Consider the following 24,598-nt stretch of genomic DNA (forward strand, 5'->3'; position numbering starts at 1 on the left):
ATTTCTCCACCAAAAAAGAAGAAATCATGGTAGACAAGTGAGAGTAAAAGGAAGGTAAAAGTCCAACATACAAAATTTCTCTCTATTTTGTTCTACCAAACAAAGCACGCAACATTTTAAGTCAATATTTTTGAGAAGTTAGCACATTTTGCTCATACCTCATTTAGATGACACTCTAAACATCTAAACAAATCATGCCATCATCACAAAGAGGTACCAACCAAATATCTAACTAATTCTCTAATCGTCACCACAAGAACAAGCTCATGGTGTGACTCGAAATATTGCATACACATATAGATTAACATTGGTATGTTTCTAAATATCTTGTAAAGGGAAGTATATTAGTTAAAACATGATGTCGATACATATGGATTAGTTTCGAGTATTGACTGCTCTCTCTCGGTTTCTAAAAAAAGTCGTCTTGTATAGCAACACAGATTTCAAAGCATAACTTTGGCGTCTTATTTTTTATAAAAAAAATTAAAAATAATATATGTATATTTTATAAAAGTATTTTTTAAGATAAATCTATTCATATGGGTTACATATTTTTAAACTCGACAACTTAAAAGTTATTCATAAATTATATTCCAATGTTTAACTCAAACTTTGTTCAAAATGATTTCTTTTAGCAACCCGGAGGGAGTACATGTTTCGGAGAGCACCACTCCCTGATTTAGTGATTACAGGAGAACATGTGAAGAAATGATTCAAAACTAATATTATTGGAGTACTCCTTTCATCCCAAAACAAGTGTTTATCTCGCATCCCGAGAAGTTAATGAATCATAAATTTAACTAAATATATACAAAAATATATTCAGCATGTTCGGCAGGCCGTAAACGATCGTAAACGATTATGGATTATAAGTTAGAACAATATTTTTCTCTCACACCAAACCAGCCAAATCAGTCAGCAGTAAATAATCCACGGTCCAGCCCAGCCACCCGAACAGACTGATTAATGTTTATGATACCAAATAAACATCATTGAATTAATTTGATACACACTTTTATAGTAAATATATTCAGAGATACGAATGTCTATGCTTTTTTCTATAAATTTTGTCAAACTTGAATTTGCTTGACTCGGGATGCGAGATGTATATATATATATATATATATATATATATATATATATATATATATATATATATATATATATATATATATATATATATATTATGTAGGGAGCAGTGAGAAGCATGTTTTATTTAGCTCTCAGCTCCTAATATATAGTGAAATAATTCTTGTCTGATTCCTTTAAATCAAAATACCTATAAATATTACCACCGTGGATATGCAGCATATTCGTTTGGCTGTGGCTTGTTGTAAACGATCGTAAATTTTCAACCGAAACAATATTTTTCTCTCACACAAACCAACCAGCGGTACTTCCTCGTGAACCAGGGAAACGAACCCGCCAACCGAGCTTACGAGTGTTTTTTCACATCGGCGCTGGTTCACCCGGAATCACAAATTCGCGATCCGACGGCCGCCAGTAGCGCAGGCCAAGTCGGGCTCGAGTAATACTGGGTTCGGACTCAGAATCCAATCTACGCCCGTAGCCCCGACTCCAAATAAGGACGAACGCACCCGCCCCTTCTACTCCTACTACTAGTAAAGTTTCTATCTTGTACCGCAAACCAGCGCAAACCCTCCCCTGACAGCGGCGGCGACACCCTCGGCGGCGGCGCCATGGTGCTCGAGGTACGACATGCGCCCTGCTGCCGTTTCTCGGTCCGCGAACTCCGATCCCCAACTAATTTCCTCCCCTCGGTTTCGCTTTCCCCTGCAGGCGACGATGATCTGCATAGACAACTCGGAGTGGATGCGGAACGGCGACTACGCCCCGTCGCGGTTCCAGGCGCAGGCCGATGCCGTCAACCTCATCTGCGGTGCCAAGACCCAGGTACCCACGCCGGTCTCCCCGTCCACCGATCCAATCTCCAGTTTCGTGTGGGTTAGGGTTTCTGGGATTCCGGATCTGATTGCTTCTGTTTGCTGGTGGGTTCAGTCGAACCCGGAGAACACGGTAGGCGTGATGACGATGGCCGGGAAGGGCGTCCGCGTGCTTGTCACTCCCACCAGCGACCTCGGGAAGATTCTCGCCTGTATGCACGGTAAGCTCACATCGATCCCAAAACCTTTGCTTTACTATCGCGTGAGAGGATTTTGCCAATTAGTTTAGAGATTCAGTGCAACTGCCTAAGCTATCTCATAAGTTGTTAGATCATGGTACTTTGCTACTTGTAGTTTCCTGACCAAGTGATGCACAACAATGTACTGTATAGGGTTGGAAGTTGGTGCTGAGGCAAACTTGGCTGCGGCAATCCAGGTTGCTCAGCTTGCGCTTAAGCATCGCCAGAACAAGAGGCAGCAGCAGAGGATTATAGCTTTCATCGGAAGGTATGCAGGAGTGGCATAACTTATATGGCCATTATTAATTTTGTCTGAATTTGGGTTAATGAGTCCTGTCATGTGTATCAGTCCTGTGAAGTACGACAAGAAAGTTTTGGAGACAATCGGGAAGAAGCTGAAAAAGAACAATGTTGCTCTTGACATTGTTGACTTTGGTGAATCCGATGATGAAAAACCTGAGAAACTCGAAGCATTGATTGCTGCTGTTAAAAGCAGTGATAGCAGTCACATTGTTCATGTCCCTCCTGGTGATAATGCCCTCTCTGATGTCCTCTTAAGGTAATTTTGTGCCATGTTACTGGGTTCTAAGTTTTCTTATGCTGCATATATGTTAACCTTATTTTTGTATCTTTACCCAGCACTCCTATATTTACCGGTGAAGAAGGCGGAAGCGGTTTTGCTGCTTCCGCAGCAGCTGCCGCAGCTACTGGAGCATCTGGATTTGAATTTGGTGTGGACCCAAATGTAGATCCAGAATTGGCACTTGCCCTGCGGTTGTCTATGGAAGAAGAGCGGGCAAGGCAAGAGGCTATTGCAAAAAATGCTGCAGAAGATACTTCTAATACCGAAAATAACAATGACTCAAGCTCAAACAGCGATTCTGTTATGGCTGAAGCAGAACCTGCCTCAAATGCTGCTGCTGGCGACAAGAAAGAACAGCCAAAGGTATTATCACTGCCCATCAGTTACAAACTAAAACTGCTCTGACCTGCCTCAAATGCTTCAAGTTTTGGTAGTTGTATGTACTCTCATGAACTCTTTTCTCCGATTTTTCATTTAAAATTGAGAGTGCATTTGCTTACATACTTTCTGTAACGACCATTAAAACTTAGATGATGATCTGCTAGTGATTGTTGACAGAGCAGACACTACACTAGCATATGGTGAAACCTTATAGGTATCCCTGTATATGCCAGTGCATTAATTAATTAATGCTAAAGTAGCTTGGTACATGCGCTGCCTCCTTTCCCCCCCTTACATAATCTATTTTTGTCCGTGCTTAAGAAAAATATGGAAGATATTGGCCAGGTGCATCTTTTCTTGGCACATATGTACATAATTTCTAGTGTTCCTTGCTTAACTTTTTAACTAACAAGGTTTCCAATCACAAGTTTTACTTAATTTGTACTAGTTTAAACTACGATTATATGCAGTACAGTTTGTCTTCTGTTGCAATATTGATTATAAAGGTTGCAAGTAGCAAAGACCCTTTTCAATTAAAGTGCCTGACTCTGTATCTTCCATTTGTACTATTTGTATTGTATATTATTTATATTAATAGTTAATGTAATCCAAGTGGACATCAGAAGGCTAACATAGCTGTGATCACAGGATGATGACGATCTACTACAGCAGGCACTTGCAATGTCAATGGAGGGTGGTGCTTCAGGATCTGCAGCTGTGACTGACTCTGCTATGGCAGAAGCTGGTGCAGTTGACCCTGACTTGGCATTGGGTGTGTTTTCTCGTCTTATATTTTCAGCCTCAACAATTCTATTACATACGGTATTTGTTGCTATCAATTAATTCTGGTAGTGACAAATGAAAAACCACTGCTTTCTAGTGTGTACATGAAAACTTGGATGTTAACACTTCTTGCTCCAATAGGAAACATATAATAACCAACATCTTCAATTATTCCTCCCAGCATTAACTTAAACATCAGCATTTTCATCATGGGTAGTATTGATTAGTAATTCAGTGTAGTCATCAGAAATCACCAAGTTGAAAAAGCCACCATCTAGCGGATTAGTGATATGTTCCCAGGGTCCACACCTCATCCTAATATAAGATGATCCCCAAACACTTCTCTCTTTTTGTGGCACCAAACTATTTTTCCTTTGTGAGTTCATTTCATTCCTATATATTTGTAAGTTCTATTAATGTGCACCCAGTCTGCCTTTTGCCCATAGACAAGCCCTCTTGAACAGTTAAACTGTACATAACTCATTAAGGAACATACTTTGTTATATATATTCTGGCTGTCCAATAGATCGTATCATTCAACATCACATCTTCACATTACTTAAAAAATGTTGCTTAGATTTTCTTCGTTTCACTTGTTTTCTTTTCTATTGATACCTATAGTATTACAATCTCATTTCTTTTATCAACCTCATTCTCTAATATTCCCATACTCTGATTGTTTATATGCAGCTCTTCAAATGTCTGTCCAGGATGCAAACATGTCCAGTCACACTGATATGAGTAAGGTGTTTGAAGACAGAACGTTTGTGTCATCTATCCTTAATTCGGTACGTATTATTCTTATAAACTAATGACATACAGGTACATTTTGAGCTGCTGTTTCAATAATTTATTGGTCCTTTTTTTATGTGTGGAATAACAGCTTCCTGGTGTTGATCCCAATGATCCATCTGTTAAAGATTTGCTGGCATCATTGCACAGCCAGGGGGAGGTATGTTCTTTTTTGGGTTACATTACACTGAAGGTCTGCCAGTATTGTGATGCAATGAAATTCATGTTGCCTCTACATGATAGTATTGTTCAGGACCTTGACTAAATAAGAATATATATTGCAAGATTTAAGTAACTAAGCCCCTGTTTGGATCCATAGAGCTAATAGTTAGCTGCTAATAATTAGCTCCTTGGATCCAAACAGGTCTAGCTAATTGTTAGCTGAATACCCAGCTAACAACTATTTCACTAGATGGGCCAAACTATCTAATATTAGCTATGAACTGTTAGCTAGCTAACTATTACCAGCTAATGGATCCACCTTATCTGGAGTTTGTATGCTCCAAATATGTGCTGTCTTCTGTGTAGAATAGAAAGAAAACAGTTCATCTAAACAACCCACGTGTAACCATAGCTCTAGGATTCGCAGATTTCTGAGCTCTGCCAGTAGTGGCTCTGCTGTTTAAGATAGCATGTGGAGTTCTTTATAGCAGAATTGGTCTTATGGAATGGAAATAGTAGCACATTACCAGGTGACAGCACACGAATACCTTAGACAGCGGTACTGGGTCAAATTGTTGTGTACCCATTTGTGGTCTGCATACACTGTTTTGGTGAAAATAAAATATGCCCAAAGCAGTAAACCCCCGGTTCACATGAACTGCTATCCTGTAATGTTACGAATCTTGACTAGTCTGGTAATGTATGTATGTGGAAATATGATGGTTTCTTTATTTCTCTTTTTAAACAGCAAGAGAAGAAGGAAGACAAGTCAGACAAAACAGAAGATGAGAAGAACTGATGTAGCCATGTTCATGCTTCCATGTAAGAGTTCATTATTCCATACATATTTCTATCTATCCAGTATCCACATCCACTGTTGAAATGCATATTCAGCATAGCTTGTTCAGCTCTTATCTGCTGTTTCAACGCTGACTTAAAAGAAGAGCTGGTGTGCCTACTGCCTAGCCATTCTCAGGCTTTAGATGCTGTTTGATTTGATGTAAAGTAAAAGTACTTTAGGTAATATATGAATACGGACAACAACAACAACAACAAAGCCTTTAAGTCCCAAACAAGTTGGGGTAGGCTAGAGTTGAAACCCAGCAGAAGCAATCAAGGTTTAGGCACGTGAATAGCTGTTTTCCAAGCACTCCTATCTAAGGCTAAGTCTTTGGGTATATTCCATCCTTTCAAGTCTCCTTTTATTGTCTCTACCCAAGTCAACTTTTGTCTTCCTCTGCCTCTCTTCACGTTACTATCCTGGCTTAGGATTCCACTACGCACCGGTGCCTCTGGAGGTCTCCGTTGGACATGTCCAAACCATCTCAACCGGTGTTGGACAAGCTTTTCTTTAATTGGTGCTACCCCTAATCTATCCTGTATATCATTGTTCCGAACTCGATCCCTTCTTGTATGACCGTAAATCCAACGCAACATACGCATTTCCGCGACACTTATCTGTTGAACATGTCGTCTTTTCATAGGCCAACATTCTGCATCATACAGCATAGCAGGTCTAATCGTCGTACTATAAAACTTGCCTTTTAGCTTCTGTGGTACCCTTTTGTCACATAGGACACCAGATGCTTGGCGCCACTTCATCCACCCTGCTTTGATTCTATGGCTAACATCTTCATCAATATCCCCGTCTCTCTGTAGCATTGATCATAAATATCCAAAGATATCCTTTCTAGGCACTACTTGACCTTCCAAATTAAATATTCCTCCTCCCGAGTAGTAGTGCCGAAGTCACATCTCATATACTCAGTTTTAGTTCTACTGAGTCTTGGACTCCAAAGTCTCCCGCCATAATTCCAGTTTCTGATTCACTCCTGTCCGACTTTCATCAACTAGCACTACATCGTCCGCGAAAAGCATACACCAAGGGATATCCCCTTGTATGTCCCTTGTGACCTCATCCATCACTAAGGCAAACAGATAAGGGCTCAAAGCTGACCCTTGATGTAGTCCTATCCTAATCGGGAAGTCATCCGTGTCTCCATCACTTGTTCGAACACTAGTCACAACATTGTTGTACATGTCCTTAATGAGCCCGACGTACTTCATTGGGACTTTATGTTTGTCCAAAGCCCACCACATAACATTCCTTGTTATTTTATCATAAGCCTTCTCCAAGTCAATAAAAACCATGTGTATATCCTTATTCTTCTCCCTATACCGCTCCATAACTTGTCTTATTAAGAAAATGACTTCCATGGTTGACCTTTCGGGTATGAAACCAAATTGGTTCATAGAGACCTGCGTTATTGCTTTCAAGCGATGCTCGATAACTCTCTCCCATAGCTTCATAGTATTCATAGTATGGCTCATCAACTTAATTTTCCGTTAATTAGTACAACTTTGAATATCCCCTTTATTCTTGTAGATCGGTACCGATATACTTCTCCACTCGTCACTCGTCAGGCATCTTGTTCGATCAGAAAATATGGTTAAACAGCTTGGTTAGCCATACTATAGCTATGTCCCCAAGATTGGGATACCATCCGGTCCCATCGCCTTACCTCCTTTCAACCTTTTCAACGCCTCTTTGACCTCAGATTCTTGGAATCTCCGCACAAAGCGCCTATTGATGTCATCAAAAGAGTCATCCAACTAAAATGTTGTGCCCGTATTCTCACCATTGAATAATTTGTCAAAATATTCTTGCCATCGATGTCGGATCTCATCGTCCTTCACCAAGAGATGCTCCCTTTCATCCTTAATGCACTTAACTTGGTTGAAGTCCCTTGTCTTTCTCTCACGAACCCTAGCCATCCTATAAATGTCATTCTCTCCTTCCTTCGTACTCAAATGTTGGTAAAGATCCTTGTACGCTTTACCCTTTGCCACACTTACAACTCGCTTTGCAGTCTTCTTTGTCATCTTGTACTTCTCTATGTTGTCCACACTCCTGTCATGATACAAGCGCCTATAACATTCTTTCTTCTCTTTAATAGCCCTTTGGACTTCCTCATTTCACCACCAAGTATCTTTAGCCTCGCCTCCACTTCCTTTGGTTACTCCACACACCTCTGAGGCCACCTTCCGAATGTTGATTGCCATCTTCTCCCATATGTTGTTTATGTCCTCTTCTTTCCAAGAGCCCTCTTTGATAACCCTTTCCCTGAATACCTCTGACGTCTCCCCTTTCAGTTTCCACCACTTTGTTCTTTCAATTTTAGCTTGTTTATCCCTACGGGCACGCACCTGAAAACAAAAGTCTGCCACCAAAAGCTTATGTTGAGAAACAACACACTCTCCTGGTATCACCTTGTAACCTAAGCATGCTCGTTTGTCCTTTCTTTTTGTGAGGACAAAGTCAATCTAGCTCGAGTGTTGTCCGCTACTGAAGGTCACTAGATGAGATTCTCTCTTTCTAAAGAAAGTGTTGGCTATCATCAGGTCAAAAGCTACTGCGAAGTCCAGAACTTCCTCCCCTCTGATTTCTACTACCATACCCAAAACCTCCATGAACTGCCTCGAAACCTGCGCTTGTAGTACATGCATGCCCATTAAGATCTCCTCCTATAAAAAGCTTCTCACTACTAGGTACAGCTCTAATCAGGCCATCTAAGTCTTCCCAGAACTGTCTCTTAGAACTCTCGTCGATGCCTACTTGGGGGGCATACGCACTAATTACGTTCAAGACCATATCACCAATGACAAGCTTAACTAAGATAATCCTATCTCCTTGTCTTCTCACTCCCACCACACTATTCTTGAGGCTCTTATCAATCAAAACTTCTACTCTATTTTTATTCGCGACTGTCCCTGTGTACCAAAGCTTGAAACCTGTATTGTCCACCTCCTTTGCCTTCTGACCCTTCCATTTAGTCTCTTGAACGCATAATATATTTACACGTCTCCTAGTCGCGGTATCAATTAATTCCCTTAACTTACCTGTAAGCGACCCTACATTCCAACTACCTAAACGGATCCTAGTTGGTTTGACTAGCTTCCTTACCCTTCGCACCCGTCGACTCATATGTGAAGACCTTTGCTCATTTTTCACTACACCTGGACGCCGATGTAGTGCGCCACTAAGGATGCGACAACCCGATCCTTGCTCACTTGACACCGTGCCCAGATCGTGACACGACGCATCACGGGGGTGACGACCTGGCCCTTGTTCATTTAACACCATACCCAGGTTCCGATATGGCGCGTCGCTAAGAGGGTTACGTCCCAACGGTTTTCTTTCGGGTTTCATCTACATTAGAATGGCTAGATTTAACGTTGGCTCGCCACGCTTATCACAACCCTTCCTTCTTTACCAGGGCTTGAGACTTGCTACGTTGAGACAATATAGGCGGAGTTACACTGTGCAGTGCCATGATTCCTTCAAATCCGCATTCTTTGGGTAGTGGAGGCACATAAGTCAATTCATGGTTAACTTTAATGATTGTGACCACTGGCTATCATTCCTCTTGCTCTAGCCTCCGCTGTAAGCATGAAATTAACATCTCTTTCTGACTTTGAAGGCGCACAAAGAAATTGAAGATCAGTCTCCATTGGCTGCGTTTACGTGGAATTTGCTTATCCTCATGTAACAGTGCTTTGATTATAACTTAATGCCGAGGGAATTTGTATTATGACTGCAACAATCTTCTCTCCATATATGTTCAAGTGATTTTCGTGTTTTAAGTTCTCTTTGCCTTGTGTTTATTTTGATGAGATAAACCGGCCATTCACTCGTGTAAACCGATCTGGTTGGTTATAAGCGGTTGCCCTAGAACTTTACAGCGACTAGGAGGCGACTGGCATATAAAATATCTGGAGTTTATGCGCTAGCCATTTGCATTCACGTACAGTGATACCCAGTGGCACTTGGGTAGAAGATGCTAGATGCCTAAGAGCAACTGAGACTATATTCTTCCTAATTGTTATATCCTTCCTGATGCTAGATGCCTAAGAGCAACTGAGACTTATTCTTCCTAATTGTTATATCCTTCCTAAAATAGTGATTTTAGTGATTTTTTCCCCAACAGCCTGTCTAATTGGATATCTGGGTATCTGAATATAGCATTACTCCATTCTAGATTTTTTGTTAGCCAAAGATGGACATTAATTCTCTAGAGGGCGCATAAGATAAAGAAAAGCCATCTGTTGGAGAGTAGAAAGATATAAGCAATTTTTATTCAAATGACTCTTCAGATGATGATTCAGATAATAAGTTTTAGAAAGACTCTTGGAGATGCTCTATGCTTGAGGTATCGAATCAAACTTAGGTTAGGTTGAGTAGTATTGCCAAATAGATGATGGCAGTGTTTTAGTTCTAATGATTTGTTCTTTCAATTGATTCAACTACTTCCTATTGTGGCGGCTGAGTGGATATGGTGACGGTCGTTTCAGCTGTCGGGATACACCGCACACGCATTCATAAATAATATACATCTATCTCGTGAGGAGAGGTTAGATTTTGGGCTAACAGCGGCGAGATCTTATAACGACGATTTGCTTTTGGTGGAACACCACGGTGCAAAGACGAGTCACGGGAGGCTGAAATAAAATATGATACTTTCGATCTTGAATTTCTTTAGGTCCCGTTCGTTTCACGGGGAATGGCTATCAGGAAAAATTCCGGCCAGGATTGATAGTTAATTTATACAAGCTTTTATTAATGATTTCTGGCAACATTAACCTCTAACTGAACGGGCCCTTGCATAATTTCGGTTTATCTGTACAACTGAGTGTTTCGGCACGATCACAGACCTGTTTCGTGACTCCGCAATCTCGAGCTCTCAATTGTGAGCCAAAGACGGACCTTTTCTGAGCTTGCCGCTGCTGATCTTCGGGCGGTGGACAATACTAGTTCTTGAAAGTTGGGACTAGGGAGTGGAGACTGGGGAGACGCCCTTCGCAATCGTCATTCAGCCATGGCACATAGCAGCCACACACCTGCCCTCCGACTTCAATGTCCTTTTGTTGTAAAAAAAGTCCTTTGATTCCCTTGTGATCACTGGAGTCTCTCCACGGGTGCGCCACTGACAGGAAGGTTTGTCGCATATCCCTTGTCAAGATTGTAGTCTCCTCCCCGGCGCGGATCCACGCGACGATGTGCTGCGCCTGTCAGCCACTCAGCCTCTCTTCCATCGCTTTCTGGTGCGTGGTGCTGGTCCACTGGCGTTGTGATCCTCGTCGGCTCGCGCGTGCAGACGGGCGTGTCGCCCCATGACTCCACGAGGCCATGGAACTCTAGTCGTTGGCGCGAGGACGAGAACAGGTCGGGGATAAGCTGTCGTGTTTGGCGGGGTTTCCTCGTCGGCAGATATCGCTCGCACGTCGGGTGCTGATCACCCGTTCACTGCTGTCGATAAAATTCTTCAGCGACACTTTTTTTTCCCCGACAGACAGATGTCGACGTCGTCGTTGTGTAGATAATGGGGCCTACCCACCCGGCAGGCTACAGCTATTGATGTATTGAAGCTTGAAGCGACGCGGCGCTCTGTTTGCGTGGAAGGAGTGTACATCGTCGCTCAATCATTGCCGAACTGAGGGCAGCAAATTGCAAAGGGGAGTTATGATAGCAAGTTTAAGCTAGAGAAGTTGGTAGCGAGACGGAGAGAAAACAGTACTGGTTGATGTCGATCTCAACTTATAAAAGCTCAGCAAAATTGTGTTTGTAGGATGCGTTTCCCTTTTATTTTTATTTCCCACCGGTGAACCACCTCCATTTATTTTTAGGCCTCCTTTGAAACAAATAAGGGTTTGTTTGGACACAGGAATATTGCATAAATAAATGAGTTCAATTCAATCTTACAGGAATAAACATAGACAACATGTTCGTTTGGCTGTGGCTTGTCGTAAACGATCGTAAATTTTTAGTCGAAACAATATTTTTCTCTCACACAAACCAGCCAACAGTACTTCTTCACGAACCAGCAACGATACGAACCAGTCAACCGAACAGGCCGAGAATTCAGGGAAGAAAAATCCCCATGTTCAAACCGGAGCCTTATTTTGGAGGAATGTTATCCTACAGAAAATTTCTATGAAGCTTTTTGAAACAAATGATTGAGTTCCTGCAAATCCTATAGGAATTGTGTATTATTACTAAGCTCTATCCAAACATTCATCCTACAGTTCTTTTGTTTTCTTTTTCTCGAACACTCAAAAGATTTACATGTCTTTGTATTAAGGTAGATAATGTTTGGAGTACAATACGCTTGGACAACGCCCTAGGGGGGATTTAATCCTATTACAATCACGCTCATACCCTCCCTAGTGAACAAGGACGCTAGGCTATTACGCTGGACAAGAGACAACCTCTTTTGTTTTCTCAATCATATGAATCTAGATGTTAGTGTATTCTATTTATATGTTTTTTTATGGGTAAAGTATAATTTATACCCTCCAACTATCGCCAAAGTATAGATTTCAACCTCGAACTTCAAAACCGGATAACTTTGGTCCTCCAACTCTTGAAAAAGTTCAACTTTCATCCTTCTGGATGGATTTGCATATAAACAGTACTTTTGATATTTCCAAGAGGCGTCAAAATTTTATATTATTTTTTTAAGCATCTTAACGTCCTCAAATGAAAAAACTCAAAACTATAAAGTTGTAGATCTCATTGAGAGCTACAACTTTGGTATAAAAAGTATTTTCATTTAACTCCATACAAATAATATATTAGTGCTCTAATGTGGCAAGCGCTAGTTGACGATTATTATGGTGCTGAAATTTTATATTATTTTTTCGAGCATCTTACTGTCCTCAAATGAAAAAACTCAAAACTATAAAGTTGTAGATCTCATCGAGGTCTACAATTTACATATAAAAATTATCTTCATCCGCCATCGTATTGAAGAGTTTTTTATTTTTTGAAATTAGAGTCTCATCACGCGACTTGTATCGACTTGTCGCGTGATGAGACTCTAATTTCAAAAAATAGAAAACCCTTCAATACGATGGCGGATGAAGATAATTTTTATATGTAAATTGTAGACCTCGATGAGATCTATAACTTTATAGTTTTGAGTTTTTTCATTCGAGGACAGTAAGATGCTTGAAAAAATAATATAAAATTTCAGCACCATAATAATCGTCAACTAGCGCTTGCCGTATTAGAGCACTAATATATTATTTGTATGGAGTTAAATAAAAATACTTTTTATACCAAAGTTATAGCTCTCAATGAGATCTATAACTTTGTAGTTTTGAGTTTTTTCATTTGAGAACGCTAAGATGCTTAAACAAATAATATAAAATTTCGGCGCCTCCTGAAAATATCAAAAGTATTGATCATACGCAAAACCACCCACAAGGATGAAAGTTGAACTTTTTCAAGAGTTGGAGGGCCAAAGTTATCCGGTTTTGAAGTTCGAGGTTGAAATCTATACTTTGGCGATAGTTGGAGGGTGTAAATTATACTTTACCCTTTTTTTATTATTCCTGCATTTGTACAATCAGAGGTTCTTATGTTTTTATCATGTGGACTTTTACTATCACTCGGGTTTCTGTGTGCTAGGTGCTCTTGTTTTTTACCATTCCTCTTCTGTATCATCAACATACTCCTAAATGCTTCCACGTTCCAGGAATGAAAACATTTACGTTCCCATGTTGTAAAATAACACCCCAAGTTTTCAATCTCATTTCACGTTTCCGTTCCCATTCCCTTATCGGAACATGTCTGCTAAGGCTGTCTACTAGCCTACAGCGGATGGGCGAGGGCTCATGATCACTCTTCTGTGAACCGCTTGTAACTGCACAGCCTCGGCCCTCAGTCTCCGAAAGCATGAGCACGTCTACGGGCTAAAAAGAAGTGGTCAGGACACCGGCTCTAGTCCTATGGTAATTTGGGCTATTTACCCTAGGGTCATCATGCGCCCGATTTTATGACTTCTATCGTGCTTATCTTCACAGGGGGAAAACGCATATTCTCCGGGCAATCTCCAGACGCTAAAATGCTTGCCAAATCTCAATGGGGACTACAATGCTACGCAATCTAGTCGCCCATAATGCCCTGTTTTCTTTCGATGAGCAACGTATTGCAATTTGCAACGTCCCATAAAGCTTCTCAATTATCCGGTGCGTGGTCATGTCCGTTTGCTTTTGGCTTGCGACCTCTCTCTCTTTCCCCCACAGTACGACCATCTTGCATAACAAGCAAGCAAGTCATCATCATCATCATCATCATCCTCACCCTCACCCTCACCCTCACCAACTCTCTCGAGAAAAAAAAAAAGAAGAAGAGGGCGTTGGAATTCAACAGAGCGTGCAAGAGAATCAAAAGAGACGGCCTGCCGCCCGCAGCTCTCAAACTCGCACGGACGAGTTTCCTCGTCACACCAAGAAATCCACGTACACGCTGACACGCGAAGACAAAACTGCCCGAAAAAGAAGAAGCACCCCGATCTGCGGCCTGCCGCGAAAGGCCTGCCCGCGCGTCCGTCCCACCGACACACGCTCGTGATCGTGAATGAAAACGTGAAGCAGCGAGCGACTGACTGCTCAGGCGAGACGGGGGGAACCGGGAAAGGGTTGGAATTTGGAAAAAAAGGGGCCACGGCCCCCCACGTCCGCCCCACCGCCGTGCCGTGCATGCGCGCTTTCTCCTCCCTTTTTTCGCCAGTGGGTGGAGGGTGGCTGCCGTGCCGGTGCTCGTCTCCGATTGGCAAACGGCCACCGCATCCTCTTCCTCCCTTACCTTGCAAGCAAAGGATGGACTGCAACGGGCACGGCTCATGAGTCGTAAGTGATGACGAGCCTCGGCGAGGGTGGCCGCTGGCCGGGGAGGCGGGGACGTTTTACATCCTAGGCGAGGCATGTGCTAGCGCCATGTTCGTTTATGATTGTTTGGCTTATAAGCCATGGCTGAAAGCACTGTTGGCTGGTTTGTTATGAAAGCACTGTTGGCTGGTTTGGTATGAGAGAAAAATAATGTTCGTTGGCTGATAAGTTATGACTTATAAGCCAAATACGATCCGGCGAACAGGTTGAGGTTACTGGGCCGTGTCCAATGTCGCAAGTCCGGTAATGACCGGTGCAAATCTTGGGAGATCGCAATGCCTCCTGCGTGGTCATCGGGATGATTATGAGAACGAGGACTAGATGATGCAATGTGCCATGTGCCTTTCCAAGTGGATGTAAAATTGGATCTATCTAGTTTAAATTCTTATAGATAGCTCAGATAAACTCACCTTCAAATAGCCCATTTTTCGTAATGTGTATCCTCAAATAGTGGGCCATGCCACAAACCCGTCCTCATCACAGAGCCAACGATGACGAGCTTTTGCTCTCTGACAATTGTCTCCATTTGTTCTATATATATGCCTGTTGTCATTAAGGAGTGGCAGCAGAATTATCTGGTATACTGATATGTACCAAACTCTTTTTTCTTGATCACCGCTTAGTGGCTTCCCTTATTGTCTCTGCGATATTGCTGTCCACCTACTAATTTATGGTTCAAGCTTAATGTAACCCGCAACCTTAATTATAAACCTAATTGTAATTATGTTGTAGAATATTTTTTATTCTAGGTTCGCTCGTAAGCAAACACAGCACAAAAAAAACAGGGGATAGTACGTGCCTATTGCATTATTGCTTTTTCCATTCGATGAGAGAGAGAGAGAGAGGAGAGAAGGGAATTTTGGGCTGCTTTGCCGCACTCTTTTTATAAAGTCGACCCACCCTCACCTAATGTCAAAAGAACCCGCTTTTTCCATTCCTGAAAGAGAACCCAAACCCGAGCAGAGAGAATACCACCGTTCCCTCTCCAGGGCGTCCATCCGCAACGATCCGCAGCCATGGCGATGGCTTACAAGATGGTAAAACCCACCGCCCCTGTCACGCGTCGGCGGCGCAGCCGCTTCTCTCGTCTCGTGTGTAATCAAGCAGCCATGGCTCACGATCGACGGCGTGTGTGTCCTGCGCGTGCGTGCGTTCGTGGTTTGCAGGCGACGGAGGGGATGGACGTGAAGGAGGAGTGCCAGCGCTGGTTCATGGAGATGAAGTGGAAGAAGGTGCACCGCTTCGTGGTGTTCAAGATCGACGAACGGTCGCGCGCTGTGCTGGTGGACAAGGTGGGCGGCCCCGGGGAGGGGTACGAGGAGCTCGTGGCCGCGCTGCCCGGCGACGACTGCCGCTACGCCGTCTTCGACTTCGACTTCGTCACCGTCGACAACTGCCAGAAGAGCAAGATCTTCTTCATCGCCTGGTAATAATCCTGAGCCCCTCTCGCCTCTAATTTCCCGTCGATCTCTCTGAAACAACCAATTCCGTCCTCGTAAAAGCTCAATCCCTTCTCTGATCTCTGCCATGGCGATGATGATTATTACTGCTAATCCAGCACGCAGTAAGAAATTTTGTTAGGAAAGGTAATACCACTAAACCTGGTAAATTGAAGTGAGAAGAACCAATTAATTAGGTAGCATTCATGTACAGAGTAACCTTGCCACGGTACTGTCCATAAAGGCATAAACCCAACCTACACGGTAGCAGAACCGTATATGTCAACTTGTCAAGTTTTTCTCTGGAAGCATTCGTGCAGCTTGGAAGATGCGCAAGCGAACCATAAAACTACGGCAGCCCTGAAACCAAATCCCCCGTCCGTCTCTTGCTCCGTTGGAAAAAAACCCCCCCGGGGTTTGGTGATCGTAGTCGTAAAAAACATGACGAAAAGCTAAGTGATGAATGAAACGGCATCTTGCAACTGAAAAGTCAAGGCAATCTCGAAACTGTTGTTTGGTTTGACAGAATGAGAATATTGTAATTTCCTACAGTAAACTTTGAAGGCAGTCTACAACATGTCCTGTCGCTTGTCTGAAGGAAAGCAAACCTGTCCTCTCGAGCCTTAGAGGTGCAGGAAGGCATCACATAATTCACAATTGACTAGAAATCTGCAGATCTAATGACTGTTCAATCAGTGCTGCATCCTTATCTCACAAAGCAGGAAGGTGCGCGCGCCAAGCTTTTTCGGTTTTTTCTCCACAGGGAAAAAAGTTGCTTGCGGCGCTCATCCCCGCTGGGATCATGATCATGACGGGGACCAAACTGTCCTGATAAGCCCTGGCCAGGCCTCCCTTTCTCCCTGTCACTGCTGTCTTGAGCGCTCTCTACACGCATTATTTTTGTCCAAAGCCTGCAGTGCTAAGGACGCCCGTTATTTTATCAGATCTGATCTAAGCCTGAATCCACCTGTTATCTAGATCTGTCAGCCCACCGAAAGCAAGCATCGCCCCACGATGACAGCCATAGGCAAAAACTGTCCAATCCTCCAGTTTATGAGCCATACATTTATTTATGATAACAAATCCGTCAGCAGAAACGAGAGCAACTATATATTTATATACTTCTTTCTTGATCTGTCCGTGTCCGGCAACAACAACACCAGTCAGGATTTGATCACCACGAGTAAGCAGCACGACCGGATTATTTAATTACTGTTAACTTGTCAACTTGCTCCAGTGTCCACTTGTTAAATAAAGCACTATGATTCTGCTGGCGACCGCTGGCTGCTGGTGCGCTGCATTTCCATTCCAGTGGGTTATTGCGCAGGCAGTTGCTCTGTGAGTTCTAACGGGTGGATTCGTTGCTTGGTGCTGCGCTTCTCTTCTGCGCAGGTCACCGGCGGCGTCGAGGATAAGGGCCAAGATCCTGTACGCGACGTCGAAGCAAGGCCTGCGGCGGCTGCTGGACGGGGTCCACTACGAGGTGCAGGCCACCGACCCCTCCGAGATGGGCTTCGACGTCATCAGAGGCCGCGCGCAATGAGGCCCGCGCTGCGCTCTTCTCCTACTTACCGCTACCTGTGCGTGTGCGTGTGCTCCTACTACTCAGTACTCCCCTCTCTGCGTGCGTGCGTGCGTGTGTGATCGGCCGGATGCTAATTGGCGTTGGTGTGCTCCCGTAGCGATAGCGTCGATGATGCCAATCTGACGAGGCTTGGCGTGTGTTTGCTTTGCTAGTTTCGGTTTCTTTGGAGAGATGATGCAGGCGTGGTGTGCTGATGTTGATGGGTGAGCAGAAGCTGAGGGAGTAGCAGGGGATTAATGAAACGTCCATCTCTGCGACGTAGAATTCCACTGAACAATGCTCCAGTGTACCATAAGCTGCTTCAGATTTGATCGCGTTTCTCTCCGAGGTGGTGCTTACTTGCTATTGTTTCTACCTACATTTTCTTTAGAAAACACCTTTTTACGTACAATTCAGAGCAAAGCTGTTCTGTGCTTCCATTTTTTGTTCAAAGAATGTCAGAGTTTCTGCCCAAGTTTCATAAAACGATTAGGTAAAGTAGTTTGGAGGTGCCAATCTCAATTTCTGAAGTATGTAGAGAATCTGCTCTCCAACCCTCTTCTGCGGTTGATTCAAAGGAGACGATGTAGATGTTGGGACAAGAGCAAGTGTTCAGATCTGAAGAGAACAGTGAACACAGTTAATCTCAAGGTCGCAATTCTTGGTACATGTGGCAGGAGAAGCTGGGCACGTCAGGAGGTTGTGTTCTTGTCGGTGCTTACTGCTTACGCGCCGCACAAGCGGACAGAATAACAGAACTGATGGTGTTCAACAGTACTCCTCCTTCCCATAGAAAGAGTCGCTATGAGACTCGTGCTGGTCAAACTTTCGTATATTTGACTAGATTTGTAACAAACATTAGCAACATTTGTATCTCCAAATAAGTTTATTATGAAAATATATTCGAGATTTATCTAATTAGACTAATTATGTACCATAAATATTAGTATCTTGTTACATATATTTGGTCAAAGTATAAGATAGCTGACTTATCGAGAAATGAGAATGACTTTTTTTTTTCTTTTGGGACGAGGCGAATCACACGGACCGGAACCACAGGCTATGACGCCTGTATTCTGTGTCCGCCGGTAAAAATGAAAATAAAAAGAGTGATTAGTTCATTGCCGACAGTCCAGAGGCCCAAACTGTGAGATTGCAATTCCATAGTTCAGGGGGGGCCCAAATACCGGTGAGATTGATTGCCTATTGTCCAGGGTGGCCCAAAAGTTGCGCAATTGTAGTCCAGCATGAGGAACCGGACTAGATTAAACGTGGGCTCATTTAACCGCGGAAGATGAGGCCCGAACCTTGCAACCCAAAGGCACCCTTGTCGATTCAGTGACGCTCACAAGTCACACAGAGATCTTTGCTCCAAAAAAAAAAAAAAAAAGTCACACAGAGATCTGGCAACTGGCGGAGCCCTCATTTGCATGGATGTTGGCATGTTGCTCGCTCAGGGCGTCCCCAATGGCTGACACAGTGCTAGCTAGGAGCACCTGCTCAACCAATCGAGAGGAGAGAGGATGTGAAAAATCACATCGCTAGCGACGAAACAATCGCCTAGCTCGCACGGTTTTCAATATTTTCTGAGTCTCTAACCTGTTGTCCCTGTCTAAGTTCCTTCCTTTCTTTATTATTTCTAGCAAGCACAGCAGCCGGCGATTTGCTTCGTCCGTTGCGGACGCCCTCAAGAGACGCCAAAGTTCCTTCGTTATTTCTCTGAATTAAAAGTTAAAAGTAACAATAAGTGCAATCTCATATGAATTAGTCTATATATAGACCTGATCACGTATTCACTGAGCATATTTGTCTCGCCAAACATCGTGCATAAAGAGAAAATGCTGGGCTGGGCAGGGCATGGCCCCGTTCTTCAGAATCCACACCGCTGCAAAAAATCCAGCCAAAAAAGTCACCGATTTTGCGCCACCATTTGGGCGCCTCGTGACCTTTTAACTCGTCAGGCGGACAGAGAGCAAAGAAACCGAGTCAATGAAGAGGTCACCGCTTTCGCGGGCAGGGACCTCATGATTCGGTAACGCCTTTTCGGCGGATGCCCCACTGAAAAACGAGCGTGGCTAGAGCCCCAAAGCCCCCTTTATCGCCAAAGCACGCTCCCGTCTCCGCTCCCTGATCCGGTTTAGGATCGATGCCACATTAATGCAGCACATATGCCTAATCTACGTTTAGCCTTTGGCCTTTGCGACCGGCTCAGTTCAGGTCCGGAGGTCCCCTCTCGTGTTGTCGCAAAGCCACACATGGGTATCGCCGTCTACTGGGACCCTACGACGACCCCGAGGATCTTAGCAGCAGTATCACAATCGACCAAAGTGCCAGGTCCTCGCGATATGCTTTCATGCGTTCATGCAGCTGCATCCTGTTGTGCCGATATAAGGGCAACCGTGTGTTTTTTTCTCTCCCGGCACACGGTTTTCTGATCATCCGATCGCTGGGTCTGTCCATAGTTGATCGTCTGATCCCATTGATTTAGCCATCTATTTTTTTCCTTGTCGCTGACAAGCTGTTCCGCATGTCTTCTCTCATTTCATTTCATCGTCTCCCTCTGACAACAGCGACTATAGAAAAAAAATTGTCTCATATTATTTATTTTTATCCCTATCTAACTATAGAAAAAATTATGACTTGTTAATTGTCTTTATATCAACATTTATATAATTTTTTGTCCTTGTCTAACTATAGAAAAAAAATTATGATTTTTAATTGTCTTTGTCTTTGTCTATATATATATATATATATATATATATATATATATATATATATATATATATATATATATATATATATATATAATTTTTTGTCTAGCTATAGAAAAAAAATTATTACTTGTTAATTGTCTTTGTGTCAACATATATTAGATTTCGTTAGATTTGTATAGTTTTGTGTATCGGTTTTTTTATAACCTAATTCGAAAATTGCAGCTATAATTTTATCATAAAATATATGCAATAAGCATGGTGGCCGTTGCATTTCGATCTAATGGTGGTTGAATTCGTGTGCTACTATTATCTAAAGCAACTGGATTTGTTTCTCATAAAAATCTTGTGTTTTACGTGGAACTAACGACCATGTGCTAGTTGGTCACGAAACACATGAATATAATATAGCCATCCTCTAAAAATTGGCCCAGATGTTCGAGAAAGATCAACACACCTACACGAGACACCCGCGCCATGCGGTCCTGCCACGTCCCACCGCTCATTTTGAAGATGGCGATGGCCACCCAGGGTCTCGCTACCTGGTGCTGGTCGACTCGGTCGCTCCTTCCCTGCCCACAACCGCAAGCGTGGCCTATCCGCACGGAAAGCACACGGCGGCAGCCACCAGCGTCCCACGCGCCCCACGACCATTCCCAGACCTTTTCCCACCCTGACGCCCATCTGACTGAAATCCCAGTGCTCAAAAAACAAAAAAAAAATCTGACTGAAATCCCACGGCGGCATTAACCGTGCCAGGGACGTTGGTACTGGGCACTGGGCTGCTGGCAGTGGGGCAAATGTTGTAGGAGAGTACACGTACGAAGAACGAAGCCCACGTCGAACGGCCAGCGCTACGCAAAAAGGCCAAACTGCTGCTGCCCCAACAACCCCCACTACCCCTCAATAACTCCCCGCGCACTGTTGCCGCCTCCACCGCTCGTCCTCGGCATCGGCACGGTGCCATCACTCTCCCACTCACGGTGTCTCGCTCGCTCGCTCACTCACCGATGGCGACTCCTCGCTCCCCATTCCTCCTCCTCCTCGGCCTCGCGCTGGTGGCGCTGACGGCGCCGGCGCTACTGCGAGCAGATGGCGGCGTCGAGGAGGCGCGGAAGACGTACATCTTCCGCGTGGACCACGGCGCCAAGCCGTCCGTGTTCCCCACCCACGCGCACTGGTACGCCTCCGCCGCCTTCGCCTCAGCGGCACCCGGGGCCGCCCCGCTGCAGCCGCTCCACGTCTACGGCACCGTCTTCCACGGCTTCTCCGCGTCCATGCCGGCGTCCCGTGCCGAGGAGTTGCGGCGCCACCCGGCCGTGCTCGCCGCGTTCGAGGACCGGGCCCGCCCGCTGCACACCACCCGGTCGCCGCAGTTCATGGGCCTCCGCGCGCGCCTCGGCCTCTGGTCCCTCGCCGACTACGGCTCCGACGTCATCGTCGGGGTGCTCGACACCGGCGTCTGGCCCGAGCGGCGCAGCCTGTCGGACAGGAACCTGCCGCCCGTCCCCGCGCGCTGGCGTGGCGGCTGCGACGCCGGGCCGGGGTTCCCGGCCTCGTCCTGCAACAGGAAGCTGGTCGGCGCGCGGTTCTTCTCGCAGGGCCACGGCGCGCACTTCGGCGCCGCGGCCGTCGCGTCCAACGGCTCCGTCGAGTTCATGTCGCCCCGTGACGCGGACGGCCACGGCACACACACCGCCACGACCGCCGCGGGCACCGTCGCGTACGACGCCAGCATGGAGGGCTACGCGTCCGGGGTCGCCAAGGGCGTCGCGCCAAAGGCCAGGGTGGCCGCCTACAAGGTCTGCTGGAAGGGCGCCGGCTGCATGGACTCCGACATCCTCGCGGGCTTCGACCGCGCCGTCGCCGATGGCGTCGACGTCATCTCCGTTTCAATCGGCGGCGGCAGCGGTGTCACGGCTCCGTTCTACCTCGACCCGATCGCCATCGGCGCGTACGGTGCAGTCTCCCGGGGAGTGTTCGTGGCCACCTCTGCCGGAAACGAAGGGCCGACCTCCATGTCAGTGACCAACCTCGCCCCGTGGCTAGCCACCGTTGGCGCCGGCACCATCGACCGTAATTTCCCCGCTGAAATCGTGCTGGGCGACGGCAGACGCTTGTCAGGTGTGTCCCTGTACTCCGGGAAGCCTCTGGCCAATTCATCTCTGCCTCTGTACTACCCCGGGAGGACTGGCGGGCTCTCCGCTTCGCTGTGCATGGAGAACTCCATCGACCCTTCACTGGTGAAAGGCAAGATCGTCGTCTGCGACCGCGGCAGCAGCCCGCGCGTGGCCAAGGGAATGGTCGTCAAGGAAGCTGGTGGCGCGGCGATGGTTCTTACTAATGGAGAGGCCAACGGCGAGGGGCTGGTTGGAGACGCCCACGTCCTCCCTGCTTGCGCGGTGGGCGAGAAGGAGGGCGACGCGGTCAAAGGGTATGCTGCAAACGCCTCCAACCCGACGGCGACAATTAGCTTCGGGGGCACGGTCGTCGGCGTCAAGCCGGCACCCGTGGTGGCCTCCTTCTCGGCGCGTGGACCCAACGGGCTCGTCCCGGAAATTCTCAAGCCGGACTTCATCGCGCCGGGCGTCAACATCCTCGCCGCGTGGACGGGCGCCACGGGCCCGACCGGCCTGGAGGGCGATGCCCGCCGCACTGAGTTCAACATCCTGTCCGGGACGTCCATGGCGTGCCCGCACGCGAGCGGCGCCGCCGCGCTGCTGATGTCCGCGCACCCCGGGTGGTCGCCAGCGGCGATACGGTCCGCGCTGATGACCACGGCGATCGTGACCGACAACCGCGGCGGGCCCGTGGGCGACGAGGCGGAGCCCGGGCGCGGCGCGACGCCGTTCGACTACGGCGCCGGGCACATCACCCTGGGCAAGGCCCGGGACCCCGGCCTGGTGTACGACGCCGGGGAGAACGACTACGTCGCGTTCATGTGCAGCATCGGGTACGAGCCGAACGAGATCGAGGTGGTGACGCATAAGCCCGTGACGTGCCCCGCGGCCGCCGCGACGAGCAGGGCCAACGGCGGCAGTCCCTCGGGCTCCGACCTCAACTACCCGTCCATCTCCGTGGTGCTCCGCGGAGGCAACCAGTCCAGGACGGTGACCCGCACGGTCACCAACGTCGGCGCCCAAGCTTCGGCGACGTACACGGCGCGCGTGCAGATGGCGTCTACCGGCGCCGGCGTGACAGTATCCGTGAAGCCGCAGAAGCTCGTCTTCTCCCCGGGCGCCAAGAAGCAGAGCTTCGCGGTGACGGTGACCGCGCCGTCCGCTGCGGCCGCAGCAGCGCCGGTGTACGGGTTCCTCGTCTTGTCGGACGGCGGCGGGCACGACGTGCGGAGCCCCATTGTGGTGACGTGGCTGCAGCCCATGTGACTGTCAGGTGGAGACAACGCCACGGCCTGTGCAGCGGGCCCTGGTACTGCCGATAGGATGGCAGCAGGAGTCAAGGCGCAGTGGGCCAGTAACGGTAAAGTCGTGAGGTCGGGACTGTGCCATTAAAGGTGGCAGCGGTTGGTACTTTATATGTTGGGTGGGTCCTGCACGCTCGCTCTGCAGAATTTGATTAGCCGGGGCACGCTGTGACAGTGGTCCCGCTCGGCTTGGCTGAAAAATAGTGATCTGACTGAATTGTGTGGATGAATTGTTGTTCGGTTGAATTATTGTTTGGTTGAATTATTATGATAGAAAAATATTGTTTCAATCAAAAAAAAGCAAGCTGAATAATACAGTCAAATAGTACGGATTATAAGATAAGCCGGGTATTACGGGCTTATCCGGGTATAGTGTGACTACTGGTAGTGAGTGAGTGACAGTGGTGTGTGAAAAACTGAAAACTCTGGTGTTTTTACCTGCTTTGTTTGTTTGTGTCTTGAGGCAACAGTCCTTGCCTGCCACTGGAAAACAGGGCACAGGAGCAACGGAAAGAAATGGAGCAACAAGACAAAGCCATGTTATGGCCTTGTTTAGATAGCCACAAAATTCCAAGTTTTTTCACTCTCTCTCCATCACATCAATTTTTAGCCGTTTGCATGGAGCATTAAATGTAGGTAAAAAAAATAACTAATTACACAGTTTAGTTGAAAATCACGAGATGAATCTTTTGAGCTTAGTTGGTCCACGATTGGACAATATTTACCAAATAAGACGAAAGTGCTACTATTCATCAGGTTGAAATTTTTCTCAATCTAAACAAGGCCTATGAAAAGAAATACTGCTAGCGTTAGCGTGGGTATTTCTATGTGGATTATCTGAGCCCTTGTTTAGTTTCACTCTAAATTTCTAAAAAGTGCTACAG

The 24,598-nt window shown here is 46.0% G+C and overlaps 3 protein-coding genes across 4 annotated transcripts; all 3 read left to right on the forward strand.

Annotated features, from left to right (window-relative positions):
* The first annotated feature begins 1,577 nt into the window (after positions 1–1,577).
* LOC136534741 (26S proteasome non-ATPase regulatory subunit 4 homolog) lies at positions 1,578–9,488 on the forward strand. Of its 2 annotated transcripts, none has more exons than XM_066527122.1 (11): positions 1,578–1,712; positions 1,801–1,914; positions 2,020–2,125; positions 2,297–2,411; positions 2,493–2,702; positions 2,783–3,089; positions 3,756–3,879; positions 4,581–4,678; positions 4,774–4,842; positions 5,593–5,666; positions 9,326–9,488. In XM_066527122.1, the coding sequence occupies exons 1-10, from the start codon at positions 1,701–1,703 to the stop codon at positions 5,641–5,643; spliced, it is 1,206 nt and encodes a 401-aa protein (XP_066383219.1). In that variant the 5' UTR covers positions 1,578–1,700; the 3' UTR covers positions 5,644–5,666; positions 9,326–9,488. The 2 variants fall into 2 exon arrangements, with proteins under 2 accessions (XP_066383219.1, XP_066383226.1); XM_066527129.1 differs by lacking the exon at positions 9,326–9,488 and adding an exon at positions 9,122–9,319.
* A 5,983-nt stretch (positions 9,489–15,471) lies between these two features.
* On the forward strand, positions 15,472–18,497 carry LOC136534759 (actin-depolymerizing factor 5). The gene is made up of 3 exons (XM_066527134.1): positions 15,472–15,613; positions 15,743–16,002; positions 17,408–18,497. The coding sequence occupies exons 1-3, from the start codon at positions 15,593–15,595 to the stop codon at positions 17,556–17,558; spliced, it is 432 nt and encodes a 143-aa protein (XP_066383231.1). The 5' UTR covers positions 15,472–15,592; the 3' UTR covers positions 17,559–18,497.
* A 2,637-nt stretch (positions 18,498–21,134) lies between these two features.
* LOC136534768 (subtilisin-like protease SBT1.6) lies at positions 21,135–24,229 on the forward strand. Its single transcript, XM_066527142.1, has one exon. The coding sequence runs from the start codon at positions 21,301–21,303 to the stop codon at positions 23,674–23,676; it is 2,376 nt and encodes a 791-aa protein (XP_066383239.1). The 5' UTR covers positions 21,135–21,300; the 3' UTR covers positions 23,677–24,229.
* Positions 24,230–24,598: the final 369 nt, after the last annotated feature.

Source organism: Miscanthus floridulus, chromosome 2 (genome assembly GCF_019320115.1).
Source record: "Miscanthus floridulus cultivar M001 chromosome 2, ASM1932011v1, whole genome shotgun sequence".
Lineage (NCBI taxonomy): Eukaryota > Viridiplantae > Streptophyta > Magnoliopsida > Poales > Poaceae > Miscanthus > Miscanthus floridulus.